The following is a 14850-nucleotide window of genomic DNA, read 5'->3' on the forward strand; positions in this document are numbered from 1 at the left end:
CATTTCCACCAAGATTGAAATGGAGTCGGGATTCAGTAAATAGTTGGGAAACAGTCAGTGTCCAGGCCCATCCTGCAGCATTGACCTGGCCCTGCTGGCCCCGTTATAAAACGCACTCACTGTGGTGTTCTGTAATTCTCAAGGAGCTCGCAGTACAGAATTCATCAGCTGGAGTATTAGTTAATTGCTGGTGCTGACTCATTTGACTTGCTTATTCCAGTTCTATTTTATAGGATTTAGAAGAATTCTTATGGTTCATGCATAACCACCAAGGGGGCTTAGCAGATCTTGGAAGAATGAACTGAAATTGTCACGATCTGAAAATGAACACCCTTCTGCCTGACATTTACTAACAAAAGATGGGGGCACCATTTGTCAAAGTCTGTCAGTGAGTAAGTTCCCTGGGGAGCCATGCAAGCTGAGTCGAAGAAGTCAGTCTCTGGTGCCAGACGGCCTGGCTTTAGACCCAGGCCTTGTTGCTCACCGGCTAGGGGCATTGAGCCTCTCGTTTCTTCGTGGGTGGATGGAGAAGTCTCTTGGGATTCTAAAGACTATGAAATGAAATAATGCATGTGAAGTCCTTCCTACAGTGGCTGTGTAGAGTAATAAAGGGGAATTGGTATTAGCAAAATTTAATCTGGGCCTAATGGGTCTGAGATGATGGTACAGGTCATCCCAAAAGGCTAGTTTTTGTTGAAATATTTACTGGCTAAATTTTTCTGTGAGTGTCCGTTACTTTCTGACTCCCTTCAATTTTCTAGTTTCACAAAAGCTGTGGTGCAGGAGAGATTATGGCACAGACCAGCCCCAAATCTCTTCCCCTTCTCGTAGAACAGGCTGGCAGCCCTAAGGCAGAGATCTGTAAATTCTCTCAGAGTTCCAAGATTGAATTAAAATTGAGACAGCCTTTTTGGTCAGAGACACACAAGTAAGGTTGGGCTGACCTTTTCAAAATATCCATGGTAGAAATAATTGTGGGGTTGATGCTTATACTTACAGAGCTTGTGGTGAGCCAGGCACAGAATTGTGGGGGGAAAGTAGGGTGAACAGGCATGGGAACTGGGATTCAGTGACTCAAAGTGAAAAGCCTAGTATTGGTGAGCAGGGTCATAGGAGTGTTCTTCAGGGTTTAAGGGTTCATAGTATGCACTGTTGACCAGTCCTCATTCCCCAGCAGGGCTTTAATCACTACCCCCACCTACTGCCACCATCACAGTCACCACCATCAGTCACCACCATCATCACCATCACAGTCATTGCCATTGTAATCATCACTATCACCTCCATCACCTTTGCAGTCACCACCGTCATTGCCATCACCATCACCACCACCCTCGCCATCAGTCACCATCATCACCATCACCACCATCATGATCCTCACCATCAGAATCATCACCATCACATTCTTCAGCATCACTGTCATCACCATCATCATCTCCTCTGTCACCACCATTACCATCGCAGTCGCCGTCATTACCATCACCACCACCATCACCGCCACCATCAGTCACCATCGATACCATCACCACCATCACCACCATCCCAGTCGTCAGCACCACAATCACCATGTTCACAGTTATCACCGTTACAGTCACAACTGTCAGAGTCACCATCAACACCACCAGCACCACAGCAGCTACAATAACTCAGGGCCTTCCTGTACCCCGTTTGGGAGGATCCTTGCTTTCTTACCCATCTCTGTCTCCAGCCACATCTTTTCTGCCTGACTTGCCTCTATCACCTACCCACTCCCTGACCACCTTTCTGCCCTTCAGTCCACCAGCTCTGACTGCAGACTAAGAAAGGATTTTGCAAGTAAACTTCAGCAACCTTGCTTTTCTCTGATTTAAGGAAGGATTACTGATCTTTTAGTATTTGTTTTATAAATAACAAGAGCTGTTAATTAGACTCATTAAATTTAAAGCAATTGTTATAATTTTGGAGCTTGGTTTAGCCTCCTTAGTCACACACAGAGCAGCTGATGTTGCTGCTCTGAAGAGCAGGAGCGTGTCTGCGGAACATCCTTCCCCCTTCGCTTGGTGCTTCTTCTTCCCGTTGACCCTGTGCCTCCAGTCCACGCCCGGGGGCGTGTTAGCCCTGTATTCCAGGGCTGTCCACATCCTTGGACAGATAAGACTGTCTCCTCTGTGGTCCAGCTGGTTGAGGGAGGCCCTGATGCAAACTGTAAAGAAAGGGCTAGCGAGTCTGGGTGCCCGTTCATTCTCCCCTGCATCCACCGTTCATTATTCACTCCCAACCAGGCCCGCTTTCAGGAAGAGATCAAATAAACTTATTTAGGGTGAGGTAGCTTAGCAGTGGAGCAAAGCCAATAAACGAAACTTTGAATGTGGAATTCCATCTGGTTAAAGATGGTGTGGTGAAGGCAAATGTCACCTCCTCCAAACACTGTCAAAGGCCCCTTTCTCATTCGTGGGTCTTCTACTTCCTGGTCCTCTTCCCTTCCCTCTCTTCCATCTGCTCCTTTGAGACCCAGCTCGAAGGAGATCTCATACAGGAAGCGATCCTGGCTCCTTTTCAAGTGCCCCGATCACAGGATGTCAATGTCCTCTGCTAGAAGGGGACCTCTAACTACTGTCTGAAGGAGAAAATAGCCTCCCTTTGTCTCACTTGCCCTGCTCTGCTTTGCTGCTGCTTATGTTCCCAGCTGCTTGACCCTGGGCTTGCAGACACCAGGGTTTAGGAAATGTGGCCACTTCTTGGTTCTTAGATAGGTCCTCTTCCATGGATGGACATGAAGAAAGTACTTTGGACGTAGGTTCTTCCACATGGTGTCTTCTTCATGACACTGTTTAGACAATCAAATTCTTATCCTAAGTTCCTCGATCTTTAAAAAAGTGAACCTAGGAATATCTTCCATCCCTGTCTTTCTCCAAGGGACATTGTAAGGATGAAAGGATATGTATGTGATATGCTTTGAGCTCAGTGGAGGGTAGAAGCCTGAGGCTCAAAGGTATTACTGCTGCTTAGTTCCATGCTGTCACCATGTAATGGAGGATGCATTAATTTTGGAAATGATAATGTCATATTGGTGCATCTTTTCCTCCTTAAGCAGCACAATTGGCTTTGACCAGAGCCCTACAAAATCCTTCAATTTATAGATTAAAAACAAATATATGGGAAATTATCAGATATGTTTTTAACAGCATTTTTCATTGACTTTTTTTTAAATAAGTATGTCTTTTAGAAGAAGTTGATTAAAAAGCTTCATTTTGTGGGAATGATATGCATTGGCAATAAGTAATAAATAGTATCATAGCAGTTGACTGCCTTTACTTTCATGCAAAATAAATAAATACATTTGGTGACATGCATTTGAGGAGTATAATTCCTGTAAATGTCAGGGAAACAAGAAACCGCCTTACAAATGATAGAGATTTTACCGTCTGCTGGTAAGAAAGAGACGTGACACATACCATGAGGCTCTTACGGAGTTTCTGTATTGACACGCCAAGCATCGGAATTCCCTGTGACTGTCCCCAGGGAGGCTGACCTGGCTTTTGGCAAGTGGGAGGAAGGCTCCTTTGCTTGAAAAGCAAATGGCCCGACCCTAGTGTTGCTGGATGGCAGAGTGGGGAAGAGGGCTGAATTTTATTGGTGCGACATCAAGAGCAATGTGCTCTCCGGGGTTGTCAGAGCCTTCCCAGGCTTGTGTTAGAGGAATGGTGGAATCACCACTGGGCAGGTACTGTCTATGAGTCAGACACTCAGTCTCGGTAGAAGAGAGAGAAGTGCAGACGCTTAGGGAGAGGTGAGGGCTGGCGGCTCCAGACTTTCTGTTCCCATGACCTCTGTCAGTGACGAGGGGGTTGTGGTTCCAGTTCAGGATTAAGGGAGGAGGAGGTGGGTTCCTGGTAGGAGATGCTGAATGAGCAGTGGAAGCAGTGCTTCCCTCCCCAGGTGGAGAAGAGAAACCTGAGGGAAGGCAGCCAACAAGGATTGCCTCCCTTGTGAGGCTTCCACCGCCCTCCTCTCAGGGGAGGGGGAGGTGTCATCTTGGGTCACTCTGGTTTCATCTGATGGCGTGGAGGGTACCTCATGGTGTCCCACGAAAGGTGGCCAGTGTGTTTGTGTTAGTGGCTTATGTGGAGGAGGTCCTGAGGGCATTTAGTCCTCCTTGTAGGAAAGCCGAGGCTGGGCGTGCCTGCGGGACCTCGTTAGAGAACTCCAGCCAGTGGCAGCCTGCATCTGTGAGCGCCTTTGGGTATCTTTACGCTTCAAGGTGCTTGGGAACAAGGCAGGTCTGCTTAAGGAGGAGTGCAGCGTCTTACCTCCCTCTTCTCCATATTTGGGAGTGACCCTTGAGCCCAGAAATGCAGCCAGTCGGATACCTGCTTCATCGATGTGGCTTGTATCCTAATGCCTTTTTGTTTTTTTTTAAATTAATTTATTTTGCTGCATCTTTAGTTATGGCATGCAGACTCTTCATTGTGGCCTGTGGGATCTAGTTCCCTGACCAGGGATTGAACCTGGGCTCCCTGCATTGGCAGTGCAGAGTCTTAGCCACTGGACCACTAGAGAAGTTCCTTTAATGCCTTTTTCTTAAACGTCCAAGTCTCGCTGCAGAATAGGTATGGTTCATTTTTTTTTTTTAAGTATCTTTTTTTTTTTATGCTAGCCAAACATCAAATCCCCCTTCTAGGATTTTTTTTTTAATATTTATTTATTTGGCTGCATCGGGTCTTTTGCAGCAGACGGAGTCGTCATTGCATTGTGTGCGATCTTTTGTGTCAGTGCGTGGACCCTTTAGTTGTGGCACATGGGCTTACTTGCTCTGTGGCATGTGGGATCTTAGTTCACCAACCAGGGATCAAATCCGAGTCCCCTGCATTGCAAGGCGGATTCTTAACCATTGGACCACCAGGGAAGTCCCTTGAAATGTAACTTCTGTATCGTCATTGCTACACTCTGCATTGTTCCTGACCTTTACATTGCATCACAGGTCCTGTTTGGACTCCCCTTGGACCGTGATGTCCTGTGTCCTTTCCTCCAGCCTCTGGGGAAAAGCTGACAAAGGCATGCGCACCTAGGCACCGAGGGCTGATCAGGTGTAAAGTGTTTTCCCTCCTTGTGGTGTCTGCATTTCTTACAGGGGTGAAGACATCCTAAACCAGAGGAATGACTCTCTAGTTGTGGAGTTTCAGTCGTCAGCCAGCAGATGCAGGAGGTATCACACTGGGTATGGGGGCTTTGCAGAAGCCCGGGGAATCATCCTGAATGACCACCTGCCTGCTCTGTGTTACATCAGTCCACCTCATGCCTCCCACCAGTCTTGTGTGTTTGGTTAGCCTGAGTTGGCTGAAGACAACAAGCATGTCTGTGGGAATCTCTGTGCATGGGGGGCACACAGTAGGTGCTTCACCCATGGATGTGTGCATGTGATGCAGGCTTGTGTTTCTGAATGCCAGTGCTGGTCCAGAAATGAGCCAGTTCATTGGAAACCTGCAATGCCTCTCTTGGCTCCAGCCCACTCACTTCATGCCCATCCATAGCATGCGTTGTGTGTCCTCAGAGCAGCCTCCATCAGAAATCCATGGTGTGTTCACAGAAGTCAGGCCCAGGTGTCTGCTCTCCCCTGTGAATCTGAAACCTGGTTGTGTGAATGAGTGTCATTCCCATCTCGTGCCTCCCTTATGCCCGTCACTGTCACCAAAGCCACCCTGAGGAGTCCCCAGTAACTATAGGGTTGGAGTGGTGAGCCTCACTGTGGGAAGACTAGGGTCCCAGCCTCCCTTACGTGAAGGTCACTTCTTGGACTCCCAAACCGAATAACTTTGGGTAATGTACTAAGGATGTATTAAAATGCTAATAGGCTACATGTTCTGGGTATTTTAACCTTCCCTGATCTGAAATTTAAATGAAATGCCTTAGGTGCTCTCCAAGTCTTGCCAGAAGCACATTGAACATCACCCCTTTGACAGCAAATTTAAAATACATCCTGGTCTCACGGGCAGAGCTGGGAGGATAAGCAATATTTATTTTATGATCGTTTTATTTGCATCCTTTACAGCAACATGACGTGCATGTGCTCTTTTACTCGAGATAGCAATTTAGCTAAAAAAATATCCCAAACCTCACTTATTTTTTTGCTTCTTTGAACCCTCGAATCCTCTCATTATAGCAACATTTGATAGCAGTACATTGGATTTTGGGCACCCGAAGCTATTACAGAGCCCTTTTTGGAGATTTCCTTCATGTTTAACCCTTGTGACAGTACCATGAAGGTGCTGTTTTATAATGAGAGCTGCAGAGAGAGCGATGGCATGGCTTTTCCGTCATCACATCACTGGTTTACGGCAGGATCGCGGTCAGGAGGTGGCCATCCTGGCTTCCAACTCCAGCCTCTGTCTTCTAGACTGAGAGGGAGGTCTGAGCAAAATGACGACAAGGTCACTTAAATTAACTGCTGGAAATGCACACAGCACTCGTTTGGAGGACGTGGTAGTGCCTTACAATGGGTAGTTCTGTTGTCTACATGGCGGCCAGATTTCTCTGTCTACTGAGCTGAAAAAACAAGTCTGTTTCCTTCCATCACTTAATGAGTCACTTCCTTATTATTAGTTGAATTAGCCCCTTTATTTTCCCCTCACTAAGAGGAAGAAACACTATTTTTTTTTCCTTAGTCCTTCTAGTTATCAGGTTTCTGGTCACTTCATAATTACATCTTGAGGGAATAGATATTAATTTTCTTGCACAAAAAGCCCGAGTTCCTTGATGACACACCATGATTCAATTTCCGTCCTCTCTGTCATTGCCTGCATCCCTTCCTCTTTGCACATTTTTCATGGTGAGGAAGAGTGATCGTGTCAAATATATCAGAAGGAAGGATGGATTCGGGAGGGGTTTGACGACTTGACTGATTAGCAGAGATCAGAAGAAGGCTCATAACCGTGAAAACCACTGCAGCATGGAGTTTTAACAGCTCTTTGGGGATCTAGTTAATGAAAGAATCACTACAGAAACACAGCCATGGAAAAAAAAAGGCGGGGGAGAAAGGAAAGAGCAGACACATTCCCATATAACATTCTGGAGCTATGTCATAAGAGGAAATACACTCATAATTTCTATTTACACATTGCTGTAATTACCGTCTGCTTTAAGATTATTTTCAGTCTTTTCCTGTCAAAGTTGCATAGGTACTCCCTCTTTCACGTGTTAGGAGAGAGGTCTAGTACTGGTTGCAACTTGTCCTGAAGATTTTTCTTCCCTCCTGAAGAATGGAATTCTAAAACACCCTCACCATACTGCTTGACTAGGCTGGCTTTCATCTGGTCCATGTTCCCCTTCACCATCATCATTTCCCGGTGAACCAGACCTCTGCACTCAGGTGAATGTTACATTGGTCATTACATTTAATTTGTGTGTGTGGTTATCCTCTTCTTTCTCCCTTATGCAGTGTCTACGAACCAGATAGAAACGTGTTACGGAGGAAAGAACGAGAAAGAAGAAACCAGGAAGCTCAGCAGGACGATGGCACATTTAATTCGAGTTACTCCCTCTTTAGTGAACCCTACAAGGTAGGTGGTTTCCACTTGTTCTTCTTCACCCCCTCTTTCCTCCTGCTTAACCCCATGGAATGGCAGTTTTGACTACAGGAGCTGGCCAACCCAACTTGAGACATCTCAGCCCCTAAACATGCCCCCCCCCCCAATTTTGGTGTCTCTTTCATGTGTCCTTACTGTCTGGTCCCTCAGTGAAGTACAACTTTTGTTGAAGATGGACGTCTGCATGCTGTGGTTTTTATCCATAATTGACTTCATCTCTGCACTGACTTGCAAAGTCGGTGCTGTTTGTTATGTTTTCTAAACTGTTAGGAAGCAAGCACTAAACAGAGGTTGGGTTCTGTATTTGTCACATGCAGCTTGTACTAGGAACAGGGTACTTGATATGGCTCATAAGAAAAGAACTGTTGGTTGTTTCTTATTTCTGCTGAAGGCCAGAAGTACAACCTTGCTTCCAAAATGAAGTTCTCTTCCCAGATTTCACTCATATCTCAGGCTGCTTGGAAGTGAGCATAGTTCAGGCCGGGGGCTTAGGGCAGATTGAGCACCCTGGTGCCCCCTTAGTCTGCTGCCCAGGGACTGCTGGCGGGGTGACAGACATGGTGCTGTGCTCTCTGGCTCCTTCTGTCTGTCCCTCTGGGCTTCTGATGAGAATAATTCTATATTTAGACATTGGAAGTGAAACAATTTGAGCCAAATCTGGACTTTCAAGGAAAACTTATAGTGGAATGAAAAAAAGAAAGGAAAAGGAAATCCGCTCCTAAGGAAAGCCTTAGTCCAGACTATTTGGTGACATGGTGATAGTAAATTTCCTGGTTTCCTTGGCTGCGGCACAAGACCAAGGAGAGATGCTTCACTCGCGCGTGCTGAGGCCGGTAGCAGTGGTCCAGCTCTGGTGAGATGCAGAGAGTAGACAGATGTCTTCAGAAGCACCGAGTCTGATCCAGTCTTCCTGCTCTCCTTCTGAATGTGGCAGGTCTGTGTCTTTGAGTGATAAGGGCCTGTTCTTCCATCATCCCCCTGTGTTCCCGTGATCTCTAACAGAAGTGTGGGTGTTGTGTTCTCTCTCTAGACTAACAAGGGGGATGAGCTCTCCAACCGGCTCCAGAATACTTTAGGCAATTACGATGAAATGAAAGACTTTCTCACGGATCGATCAAACCAGAGTCATCTTGTGGGTGTTCCCAAACCTGGGGTTCCTCAGGCTCCCGTGACCAAGATTGATGAACATTTTGTGGCAGATTCAAGAACCCAGACTCAACCAGCATCCGTCTGCAGCACCACATCCGCCCCAGCAGCCATGCCCGGGCAGCAGAGTAAACGGGGCACCGTGGGCTGGCAGAAGGCTGGGCACCCGCCGTCCGATGGCCAACAGAGAGCAAGTAAGCACGGACACAGGACGCTTGATCTGAACAGATCTGCTCACCCAGAAAATCGTAATAAAAACCCCAGCCCCAGTGTGTCAAGCCCCTCTTCCTCATCTTCCTCTTCTTCTTCTTCCAACTCAGCACAACAGGGCGCTCTCAGGACCTTGCTTGGCGATGGCGTTGGCAGACAGCAGCCGCGGACCAAACAAGTGTGCAATGTCGAGGTGGGTCTCCAGACCCAGGACAGGCCCCCCGCCATGGGAGCCAAGCATAGCAGCAGTGGCCACTGCGTGCAGAACTTTCCTCCCTCCCTGGCTTCGAAACCCAGCCTCGTCCAGCAGAAGCCTACCGCCTATGTGCGGCCCATGGATGGCCAGGATCAGGCGCCTGATGAGTCTCCGAAGCTGAAGTCGTCTACAGAGACTGGCGTGCATTGCTTGTACAGGGGCGTCCCGGCTGCCAAGTCAGAGTCAGCCAGAGCCAAGGCCAAACTCTCCAAGTTCAGCATCCCCAAACAAGGAGAGGTGAGTCTTCTCAACGCCACGTACGCGCATCTGGGTCGTCCGAGGGCTGACCTGACAGCTCCGAGTTTCCCTCTCTGTTTCTTTATGTCGATGTGTGACTAATGTCACGTGGTGGGATTTGTAGCCATCAATACAGAAGGGTATATGCAGCCATAATGACTCTTAAAATCTCAAGTTGATTATAATAAGAATATTTTTAAGTACCAGCGTATGCAGCTGTGGCATGTCTGCTAGTTCAGGAAGGAATGCCTTGAAGTAATATAGTTCAAGGGATTTGTGTGTGTGTGTGTGTGTGTGTGAACAAGACAGTGTTGTCAGAGGTTTTGTATACTGGAAAAAAGTATGTCAAAGCTTTTAGTATGTAAAGAGGTTCATTTGTATGTAAAAGAGTTCAGAAATTCAACATTTTTGACAGTTTTGAAAAGTTCCAGGAGAAACTTCACAAGGCAGGCCTCATCATGTTTTCTAAAGTAATTGTTAAGTGATTCAGTATTGAACATGGTGATTATTCAAATGTTTCAGGTGTCCTATCCGTATTATAATATCTGAGATCTGGATTCACTGATGTTAAGTGAGAATTCTCCTTGTCCTATGGAAGTGATCTTAGGTAATGTGAAGAGAGTGAAATCTTTTAGTTCGGGATCTTCTGGTTTGCATGTTGAGTTTACTCTAAAGTGCTTTTTTATTGCATGACAAAATATATAGGATGAATATATGGAATATTAGACTTTAAAACAAGTAAATTCCTAATCGGAGTTAGCAGAGGGGCTGCGGCTAGTCACTTGAATAGTAAGTCTGGGTGGAAGATGAGGTTGTGTTTGAGAAGATCACGTCTCGTATTCTATTCCAAATAGATAACAGTTGCTAGGATCACATGAAGGAGAAATATGACTGTACATTTTTTGTTTGTTTTGCTGTGATTTGGTATACTTACTAAAATACAGTGTAAGCTCCAGAACATTATACTTAGGGACTCTTCATGGAGGTTTTTTTTTTTTTTTGACATATTCCTTTCAAAAGATGGTATAACAGTATGGCCATAATATTCTTTGTATCTTAACTTGATCTAGTAACCAAGTGAAACAGATGATTTGACATTTTTCATCATGGGTCCGACAAGACTGAGCCACTGTCAGCTCTTTTGTACATTTCTGATTTCTCATCTCAGAAAGCACCAGATAGCTACTGAGAGATGAGTGTATTCCCCTTCGAGAAGACACATTTATTACTCTGAGATGTTTACACAGGTTCTCATGAGGAAATTAAGTGCATACCAATAACTTTTTGATTATTCATTTATGATGATTCCAAAAAGTGTTTATTAGGAATTAATGGAAGCAAAATGTAACTTCTGTAAGCATTTACATTTCTAAACGTCTATAGGAAACATACCTAGATACTTGCTGACAAAATTGAATTCATCCAGCTCTTTGATTTTTCTTATCCTCATCAAATAAATGGTCTGTACCAGCCAGTGAAGCCTGACTTATTTTTGAACAGAGGTGACCATAATCACCAGGAATCCCTTCATAATTTTAATTCCCAGTGATTCCTTGTTAAAATTATTTTTTTATGCACCAAAGAAACTTAAAATTTATTGGGTAACAATTTATTTACTTTGGAACCTAATGAGCTTGGTAAAGCTCTGGTGGAAAGTCTGTTTCTGACAACCAGGGCAGCCTTGTGTGGACAACTCTCCAGTTTTCACTGGGCTTTTGGGTATGTCCTTGATCACGTGGATGCTTCCATGATGCCTATCTCAGATTCCAGATTGAGAATGACACCCTGTGCAAGTGTTGGTATTCACAGAAAGGGGGAAATGCTTGAGATAGAGATGCAGACCAAGAGAAATGAGAACTTTTATATAAGAAGTGTTTCATCTCCCCCACGTGGAATGACATTGAACTTTCTCCAGGGTATATTTCAAAGAGGTCAATCATGCATTGAAGAAAAGAGGTAAAGTTGTTTGTAGAACAAAGTTAAAATTGATGGGATGTTTTGTTTGTTTGGTGGGGGAGGGTATAGTCCTTATTTTAGCAAAAAGCTTTGCATACTAGGGACTCTGGTAATTTGGATCATGTAACTCTCGTGTGCTCAGTCCGTCTGCTGTTATAACATGACTCTCCAATGGGCAGCAGGGTGGAACCTGTAAGTGAATGTTCCACTTCCTGTCCTTCAAGCTCAAAGGGTTTGGTGGTTGGTTTGTTTCTTTACAGTATCCCCAAGAATTTAAAAAATACCCTTTGCAGACCTATCATTCAATATTTATAAGACATTTCTATAAAGGCACAGTCATAATAGAAACTGAAGACTTTTATCAACTAGTTGGATTTGAAGGTATTGCTTTAATTTTTTGGAAGGAATAAAACAGGGTAGCAAACCATTTAATAAATGTTAATGCCTTTGTATTTTTTTACACAGATACCAGCTCTATGGAAATGTCCTTTCAGTAGTACTGATGTTATTTTCACTGAGATAGAGCATATGTTTCTTAGGAAAATTGACACAGGAGATGACCTGAAGGGACCTTGCATTACTTGACTACACTTTTTCAAGATGTTAGCTACAGAGCAAAACTTAAGACACTGTGAAGAATTTGGAGACTCAAAAGAAGTGTTGGGTAAAAATGACATGAAAACCAGGGAAGTGAAAATATAACTATATGTATGGTACTGGGAAGGGCCGTTCCTCGTAAGAAAAGCAAATCAGTAGCTAGGTGGAATGTGGTGTGAGAGATTAAAAAAAAAAAAAAATGTTTTAAAACCTGATCTCTGCCTCCAAGAAAGGAAGGAGATTCCAGCACTTCACTTTTAATTTGCCATTTCTCTCACTTATAGTCCAAACTAAATTTAAAATTGGGCTTCTAGCCCTAGGAAAATTCCCTTAACTTCATAATCCTTAGAATAGAAAAAATTCTTTGTTGCTTTTAAAAATTGAGAATTTGAGACTCTCTCTTGTCTGATCTTACACTTCTTTCCAACATGTGCACCCTATCTGCTGCCGTGGCGAATTATTTGTTACCATTCTTTCATCTTCAATAATAGGTAATTAGTGCAGAGAAATTTCAGTGCAGTTTGATGTGTAAGTGAGAGAGCTCAAGGGACTTCCTTCACTGATACACCTGCCTCTCGGCTGGCTGTTCCCAGCTCAGTTTTGTGTTTAATGAAAAACATATTTTTGTTGTTATAGCCAAGACTTTCGCTCCGGATGCTCCCTCTCGTTAAGTGAGCCCTCCCCGGGTGCCACTTGGAAGGGTGGCTCCTATAGGAGCCAGGGGCCTTGAGGAATGGCTGAGGCAGGAGTCCTGGAGTGTTCTAAGGCAGGCACGCTCAATCTTATTTCTGGTGGAAGTGAATTATTTTTTTGTCTCCTGCACACACATACACAATTAATATTTTGCCTTTAACATGGAGCATGTAATTCACTGTTAGCCTAGAGGGGGCAAATATAGGTTGTGAGACCTAACATTTATACTGTCTTAGAGGTCCTGTTTAGGAAAAAAAAGAATAGGAAAATATTTTACACTTGAAATATTTGCAAAAACACATTACTGGGGCTCCTCATGGGACCTTGGGAGGAACCTTGGCTCCAGAGCCCCTGAAGCTTATGCTTCATTAGTTTCACAGTGCCTGTCTTTGGCTCATGGGCTAATAAGACACCGTTATTTGAAATAAGAGGTGAAATTATCTAATTTCAGATTGGAAAAGTGTGCTTCACTATTAGTCTCAAAGTTGGTAGAATTAAAAAATACATATTTTCATCCTAGGTGCTGTAGGCAAAACAAAAATTGGGCAGTGCTATAGAAAAGCCTAATATGTAGTGCAGTGGAGACAAAATATGAGCCTTAGTTTATGAATCAGTTTGTTTGGCCCGCTACAGCTTCAGCGGTGGCATCCTAAAACATTCACGTTTTAGTTTCTGTTTGCTATTAATTTAATAAATGGCAGTAACTTACACTGCTCTTGCAGAGGGCTTGAGTGGCTGGGAAAAGAACGCGTTTGCAAAGTCAGGAAACCCGTGACTACTGCCCCTCCCCGGGGAAAGAGACACCTATATTTGAATATCATTTAGTAGACTGTATGTTAGGAGTTTTCTTAGTGGTTGATAATTCATTTACAAGAACAGACTGACCGTTTTTGGTTGATCAGATTTCTGTTTTTAAAAGAAGTCATTAAATCCCTTAAGATGTATTGATTAATCATAGCATTTTCATGACGGGCATTTTAAAATCACCATTTATACCACAAATAAGAGCAGAAAGATAAAGCACCTTGATTTCATAAAACAGCTTCCTAGAAAAGCAATTAACTGATTTTTTCTTTAAAGTTCACAGAAGATAAATGAGGTAGGCTTCCTATATCCTGTCACTCTCGGTTACCTTTGTATGAAAATGGATTTCTTCCAAATGAAAGTCGGCACCAGCCTGTCGGAGGAAGAAGGCGTCTGCAAAGCAGTGTGTACATTACATATTCATACCAGGCTAAATTTCTTAATTACATTTGAGCTGCTTAATGTTTTCAAATCAAAGGATGCTCTCTGATTGCTCCCTGATGGAAAGAGGGTGTGTGGCCAGCCTGTGGTCCCACTCTGTTTTGGCCTCATCCTGCCTATCACGACAGCCTCCATCCTCCCCCAGTGTGGCTTAGCAACGGCATCGATGGTTACACTCTGCTTCTTCCTCTCCACAAGATATGCATCCTCTTTTCTCTTGGGAAGCCTCAAAGAACTGGTACTGCTTAGACTTAGAAGTGAAGACTCACAAATTTGATCTCAGATATGGTGGGACGAAAGCGCTTGTTTTCCGTCTTCCAGGTGGGTCGTCCTGAAGGTCACAGCAAAGGCTGGCAAGTGGAAATGTTTCAGTAGTTTTCGGTACTCTTATGTTCAGCCAGCCTGTTTTGGTACTCTTACATTTACCCTAAAAGGTAAAGCACTCAGTCACTTTAAAATGACTTCAGTTGCTCTAATCTTATATTGAAAATGGTAGAGAAAGCATATTAAAATGTGACCTGTTGGGAGAAGGTAGGCATCTTTTCCCATCCCCCCTTCCCCTCTGGCTTCTCTAGATTCACATTATAGAGTTTTCTAGCCATGAGGTGGGAAGCTACTCCCAGTGATGGAGGCATTGCAGGCAAGACAGGGATAGAGGCGGGTGGCAAGCCACTTTATTTTCCCCATATATTTTCTCAGTTCTCATAAAGCTTCCCGTCCCAGATATCATCTGGACAGATGATGGGTCTGTTTTCCCTTAAATGCAACCTTGTGGGGGTTACTCCAGACCTGGGACTGAGAGCCTGAAGCCTGGGAGTTGGGAGTCACTTGAAAAGATGCTGGGTAGTCCAGCATCTCCCCTGCCCTGCACAGTCCAGGGAGGAAAGCCTCTTCTTATGTGTTTCATCCTCTCTTGGGCAGAAATCACAGGCTTTCAGACACACCGGG

General features: G+C 44.4%; 1 protein-coding gene and 1 non-coding gene across 3 annotated transcripts in view; one reads left to right on the plus strand and one right to left on the minus strand.

The window, feature by feature from the left end:
- Window positions 1-14850, plus strand: part of AFF3 (ALF transcription elongation factor 3) — a 620532-nt gene that overhangs the window by 129190 nt on the left and 476492 nt on the right. Inside the window, exons 3-6 of one of the 2 annotated variants that reach the window (XM_061155923.1) lie at window positions 5111-5185; window positions 7415-7535; window positions 8593-8902; window positions 9029-9411. In XM_061155923.1, the coding sequence (XP_061011906.1) occupies window positions 5111-5185; window positions 7415-7535; window positions 8593-8902; window positions 9029-9411 (889 nt within the window). The remainder of the gene's footprint in view (window positions 1-5110; window positions 5186-7414; window positions 7536-8592; window positions 8903-9028; window positions 9412-14850) is intronic. The other variant, XM_061155924.1, reaches the window with a different exon arrangement.
- TRNAG-GCC (transfer RNA glycine (anticodon GCC)) lies at window positions 4467-4539 on the minus strand. The gene has a single exon. It is a non-coding gene; the product is annotated as a tRNA-Gly (tRNA).

The sequence above is a fragment of the Dama dama genome, chromosome 11 (assembly GCF_033118175.1).
Source record: "Dama dama isolate Ldn47 chromosome 11, ASM3311817v1, whole genome shotgun sequence".
Lineage (NCBI taxonomy): Eukaryota > Metazoa > Chordata > Mammalia > Artiodactyla > Cervidae > Dama > Dama dama.